We start from the raw sequence: 6458 nt of genomic DNA, 5'->3' as shown, positions 1-6458 counted from the left end.
GATGATGATGATGATGATGATGATGATGATGATTATGTTTTAGTGGGGGTTTTTGTATGGGTGTGTTTTTATTTAATTTGATTTTAGAACTGCCTATATTTATCATGGTTTTTATTATCGCCTGTTCACCGCCCTGAGTCCCGTAAGGGAGATAGGGCGGTATATAAATTCAATAAATAAATAAATAAATAAATAAATAAATAAATAAATAAAGTTGGAAGGGACCTTGAAGGTCATCTAGTCCAACCCCCTGCTCAGGCAGGAAACCCTATACCATTTCGGACAAATGGCTGTCCAGTCTCTTCTTAAAAACTTCCAGGGTTGGAGCATTCACCGCTTCTGGAGGCAGGTTGTTCCACTGGTTAATTGTTCAAGATGTATGCAAGGTGTATACAAGAAGGAACTTCTCCACTTAGTAGGTTCAAGATAGATAAAAGGAAGGAATTTAGCTTTTTACAAAGGCCCAAGCATCACCCCAATTTAAGGGGGTGGTTAACCTGGAGAATGGCCTCAAATTATGCTAAGCAGAGGGATTTTTAATCTGGGGGGGGGGGAGAGGACTTTGAAATCTCCTTCTGAAACCCCTCGCTTACATCGGCTCTCTCCCTTTTTAGCAGAGGCTGGCTCGCGTCCACCCGTCTGTAAGTGTGGCGAAGCCGTCGGAAATCCAACCGGTGAAGCCCATCCTCAGCCCGCGCCAAGGCTATTAGAACCCGGGTCCCCTTTTTGCTCGCTTGGCCAAGCCTGACGACCGAGCGACCCGGCTCCGGAGGGGAGCGACCGAGGGACTCCGCGCGACTGGAGGCGGGGAGGCTGCTGGCGCTCAGCAGGGCGGGCGCTAGGACCCGGGGCCGCCGCCCAGAGCCGGGGGCAGACACACCTGTTTTCCCGGCTCCGGATTAAGCGAGCGAGCCGACGGAGGAGGAGTGCGCGGCCGTCCGGGCTCCGCTCGCGGCAGCTGCTCAGCCCCGCGGGCCCCGGGCCTCGGTTCCGAAGAGGAGCCGCCCGTCCGCGGAGCTTCCCGCCTGGGCTTCCGACAAGCAGGAGGCGAGAAGCCGGCTTCCGAGCGGGCAGCCGCGCCCGGGCCCCCGGGGACTCCCCACCCGGAGCCGGAGCTGCGCGGGGGAACCGGCCCGGGGGGCGCGTCGGCCGCTCCGGTTGAGCAGCTTTCGCCGGGCGCCGCTTCTTCCTGCTGCCCTTCCAGCCCGGCTTCCCCGGGCGCTGGGGACTAGCCGCGGACTCAGTCTTGATTTTCCTCCTTCTGTGAAATGGGCGCGCTTGGAAGCCCGGAGGCCGCCTTCTCGGGCCGCTTGGCTGGCCCTGCCGGCCCTTTGAGAACCGGCTGCCTGCGCTGCCCTCGGAAAAGTGGCTGAAAAGAGGAGCCAGGGCTGCCTTTCCAAGGGAGGCGAGTACAGAAGTGGGAAGAGCGCTTGGGGGGGGGGGGAAAGAGGCTCCTTTGTGGGTTGGGGGGGTGAAGGTAAAACCCCCCCCCGGGCTGGAGCAGCTACTAGCGGAATGGGCCCTGGGAGAGTGGCGGTGGCGGACTCGTCCGTGGAAGAATGCTCCGACCACCGCGTCTCTCGTGGAAGGGGCAAAAGCCGTCCCCGCAAGGTCTTGCGCCGAGTGGCCTCGCAGGCGGTGACCAGGACCAACCCGCCGCTGGGCATCATCTTCACCACGCTCCTGTACTGCGGGGAGCTGGCCTCGGCCTGCGTGGTCAGCGTCTCCTACAGCCGCTCCAATGACCAGTTCTGGATGGTCCTGACTCTGCTCCTGATGCTCGCCTCCTCCGTCATGGTCCAGCTGACCCTCATCTTCGTCAACCGGGACTTGACCAGCGACAAGCCCTTCATCCTCTTCATGCACCTGCTGCTGCTGGGCCCGCTCATCAGGTGAGGAGGGACACCTCTTTGGCCGCCCCCCCTTCCCATTCCAAAACTTTGGTCCAGCAGCGGAGTGCCGAGAGCGGGGTTCAAGGTGGCCTTGTCTTCCCCCAGCTGTGCAGGAACTAGCACCCTCCCAGAATCCACATTGGGCTTTAAGTTGTCTCACAAATACCTTGGGAAGCTTGTGAGAAACTGGAGAAGGGATGCTTGGTTAGGTTGTCCTTTGGGAGGGCGGGTTTGTGGTTGTCAAAATGCCCACTTCTGAACTTTCTGGGCTGGCCCAGATGCTTAGGCACAATTGCAGCAGCCAGGTGTGTTTTCAAGGTTGGGATTTAGAATAGAATAGAGCTGGAAGGGGCCCTGGAGGTCTTCTAGTCCAGCCCCCTGCTCAAGCAGGAGAACCTACACCATCTCAGACAGGTGATTGTCTAGTTAAAAATCTCCAGTGATGGAGCGCCCACGATTTTTGGAGCTAAGTTGTTCCACTGGTTGATTGTTCTCACGGTCAGGAAGTTTCTCCTTAATTCCAGGTTGCTTCTCTCTTTGATCAGTTTCCAACCATTGTTTCTCGTCCTTCCCTCTGGTGCTCTGGTGAACAACCTGCCCCCTTCTGCCTTGTGGCAGCCCCTCAGATACTGGAACGCTGCTATCATGTCTCCCCTATTTCTTCTTTTCTTTAGACTAACCAAACCCAAGTCCCGCAGCCGTTCTTCGTACGTTTTGGTCTCCAGGCCTTTGACCATCTTAGTTGCCCTTGTCTGCATTACACTCAGCCATGGTTCACTTAAGCATAGTTTGTGGGGTAAACCATAATGGGCCAGTGTCACACCTTGCCCCAAATGTTCAAATCGGGGTTTTACCTCTCACAGTGGCTAGCTGGATGCTAAACCAAGGACCCAATTTGCATCCCAGCCAGGACAGGCCAAAAGTTAAGTGATTTACATGTTCTGCTTGTGCTTCTTAAGACAAGCAATGGGTGGGGTCAAAAATGACAGCTCCGTTTGGAAAATGTTGATTTGAATATGAGGACGAAAGAGCTCTTCCTGTCTGAGATCATAAAGCAGTGTTTCTCAACCTTGAGAACTTGAAGGTGTCTGGGTTTCAACACCCAGAATTCCCCAGCCAGCCATGGGAGTTAAGTTGAACTCCAGACAGTGGGGGTCCTTGGTGCTTTCTGCGCCTGATTGTTTTCTTGCAGATGTTTCATTACCAAATGAGTTAACATTCTAGTGGGGAGTGAGGTTCCCTCTTATCTTATGCCCCTAATATATAAAATGCCACACGTAAAATATATGTCACTAGAATATAAAACGAGAACAAACCCCACTCCCTACTGGGCCGGATGATGTTACTTAGTTTGGTAATAAAACGTCTGCAAGAAAACATGCTCAGAGAGCACCAAGAACCTCACAGTTCAACCCTGAGCTGCAAATATTCTCTTCCATTGGAACTCCAGACAAAGTTGCCAAGGTTGAGAAACACAATCATAAGTGTTTCTAACTTTGCTTCCTTCAAAAAATTAGTTCTTAGATTAGCTGTGTGTCTTCCTCCCCCCCCCCCACGCTCATTTTGCTAAGTGTGGTTCTGGCTATTTGTCCTTGGATTTTGCTCCGGGAGTGCTAGAAGCCAAGAGGCAGGTCCATCTTGGAAGCCAATGTTCTCTGTGGAGGAATGTTGGTGAGAATTGAAAGCTGAGCTTCTGCCCTTTCACCAGAAGGAAATGTGATCTTCCCAGAATGTTTAGCATGCTCAAATGCCCTTGGGAGGTGCTAGAGCTGAAGATATTCTATGTTTCTCTTCAATACGTCCTTCTGAAGAGGGAACTCCCTCTTTTAATGGGTGCTCCTAACATCCTCTCTTCTGGGTGATGTGAAAAAATTCCCCCGTCAACTTTCTTTGCTTTAAAAATAATAATAATAATAATAATAATTCAAGATCAGAGGTTGCTTGTTGATTCCATTTTTCCTCCGCAGGTATTAACAGGCTGAACTTGAAATCTAGATTGCCAAAACAAAGTTGCAACATTGGCTTGGTGACATCATAACACTTGAAATGTTATTTTGAGAGAATTGAGGCTTTGGCCACACTCAACGAACTCTTCAGCAGTCTTCTCCTTTCTCCTTCCTGTGGTCCAGTTTCCACACCATGTTTACACCTCCAGCTACCAAGCAACCCAGTTAAATCTCCTTCTGGTGGTACAGTAGCTAGAATGCAGAATGGCAGACTAACTCTGCCTGCGGCCTGGAGTTCGACCCAGATGGGCTCAAGATTGACTCAGCCTTCCTTCCTTCCTTCCTTCCTTCCTTCCTTCCTTCCTTCCTTCCTTCCTTCCTTCCTTCCTTCCTTCCTTCCTTCCTTCCTTCCTTCCTTCCTTCCTCCCTCCCTTCCTCCCTTCCTCCCTCCCTCCCGCTTATAAGCATCACTTATATGCTATGTCCTGGATAGAAGGAAGTGAATTACTAAACATCTTTCCTGCTATCCTCACCACTCTCTGCACCGCCTTCCTGTGTGAAGCAGTAATGCTTCCAAACCAGACAGTAATGCTATATGATAGGATGCTCTCGATCATCCCTCTGTAGAAAGTGTTAAGGACAGGGGAAGGAAGATGTATTTTTCTCACGCGATGCAGAAAATGCAGATGCTGCTGTACCCACTTCACCGGGGTCTCACTGCTGATCGACCAAGCTAGCTTGGTGGCTTATAGTTTCATGATGTATGCAAGAAGGAACTTCTCCACTTAGTAGGTTCAAGATAGCTAAAAGGAAGGAATTTAGCTTTTTACAAAGCTCAAGGCTAGCTGCTCACCATCCATTAGACCAAACTATATTCCAAATATCTAAACTATATTAGTACAGCCTTTTGATTTTTTTTAAAAAGAGTTTGCTTGGTGGTAAATAGTTGATTAGCTTTTTATAAAGCTCAAGGCTAGCTGCTCGTGATCCATTAGGCCAAACTATTTCAACTATTTATCCTTAAGCAAATTCTGTCCCAATTACAGCCCCCCACCCCAGCCGATTGCATCAGGCTTAGCTGGGATAGGAAATTCCAGGGGCTTCAAGCTAGACTGGGCGGTGTGAAATGAAATCACAACAAATCAAAATCCACAGAAGGCAAAGCAAACCGTTTGCTTATTATTGCCAAGAAAAACAGCACGGACAGATCTGTGAGGACTCCCATTTGAAGGAAATTTCCCCCTAAATGGAGGAGTTTCCTGAAAAATCTTGCATGCGTCCCTCCCAGCTTCAAACTTCGCCACTAAAGAATGGTTTTCTATCCGAGACGACGAAAGGAGGTGGTTAAATTTATGGGGAATAATAATAGTTGGTGTATATTTAAAAAAACTTGAACTGAATCCAAGATTTTGTTCTAGCTTCTCCCTCTTGCCTGCTCTGGCCTTGCTTGTTTGGGAAATGTGGCTTGCAGCCCTTGACCCAAAGACCAGCCAGCCTAAAACAATTCGACCTCCCTGTTTTTGTATCCCTAGTTTGCAGAAATGTTTGACAGACCAGTGCTGGAAATGGAAGGACTGAATTCTGTGAATTCACCCTTGGGATACCCCACAGCTGGGGTGGAATTCAGCTCCCATAATCCAAATTGAAGTTTAGAACAGATGAAGAACCCCATGAAAGGACTCCAGTTCAGGGGTCCCCAACCCCCGGTCCATAGACCGGTACCGGGCCGTGGCATGCCAGCAACTGGTCTGCACAAACAAGCGAAGCCCCATCCGTGGGCTGCAGGCAGCACACAAAACCACGCACCCTCCGGTCCGTGGAAAAACCTCTCTCCACGGAACCGATCCCTGGTGCCCAAAAGGTTGGGGATCTCTGATCTAGTTGTGTTTGCATGATACGAACTAACCAGCTCAGCCTTGGTGCTGAGCTTATAGTTCGGTAGTTCATACCGACTCAGAAAAGTGGTTCCATTGTATAAACCAGGCTTGCACTTACTATAATTAAACATGTGCTGAGTATGTTAATTGACTAACAGCCAGTGGATTAAACTTTGGAGAGGTGATCCTGTTTGTTAGAGGTTGTGCCTGATTTTACAACTTTTTTGTTGTTGTTGCCACCGTTGTTTAAACAATCTCTGCAATTGTTTAGTGAACCATGCGGTCATTAAGCAAATCCAACGGGCCCCCCACCCCAATTGACTTTGCTTGTTGGAAGCTAGTTGAGAAGGAATACTGCATCCAGTTTTGGTCACCACGATGTAAAATAGATGTTGAGACTCTAGAAAGAGTACAGAGAAGAGCAACAAAGATGATTAGGGGACTGGAGGCTAAAGCATATAAGAAAAGGCTGCTGGAATTGGGTATGTCTATTTTAATGAAGAGAAGGACGAGGGGGGACATGATAGCAGTATCTATCAGTATATCAGGGGCTGCCACAAAGAAGAGGGAGTCAAGCTATTCTCCAAAGCGCCTGAAGGCAGGACAAGAAGCAACGGGTGGAAACTAACCAAAGAGAGAAGCAACCTAGAACTAAGGAGAAACTTCCTGACAGTGAGAACAATTAACCAGTGGAACAACCTGCCTCCAGAAGCGGTGAATGCTCCAACACTGGAAGTTTTTAA

The 6458-nt window shown here is 49.7% G+C and overlaps 1 protein-coding gene across 1 annotated transcript in view; it reads left to right on the top strand.

Moving 5' to 3' along the window:
- Positions 1-1515: 1515 nt before the first annotated feature.
- The window catches only part of XKRX (XK related X-linked), a 17901-nt gene continuing 12958 nt past the window's right edge, over positions 1516-6458 (top strand). Inside the window, exon 1 of the mRNA XM_015820571.2 lies at positions 1516-1892. Within this exon, the coding sequence (XP_015676057.1) occupies positions 1516-1892 (377 nt within the window). The remainder of the gene's footprint in view (positions 1893-6458) is intronic.

The sequence above is a fragment of the Protobothrops mucrosquamatus genome, unplaced genomic scaffold, assembly GCF_001527695.2.
Source record: "Protobothrops mucrosquamatus isolate PMUCROS unplaced genomic scaffold, P.Mucros_1.0 scaffold1146, whole genome shotgun sequence".
NCBI lineage: Eukaryota > Metazoa > Chordata > Lepidosauria > Squamata > Viperidae > Protobothrops > Protobothrops mucrosquamatus.
Note: the sequence above shows the minus strand (reverse complement) of the source record. Positions and strands in the feature narration are given on the sequence as shown.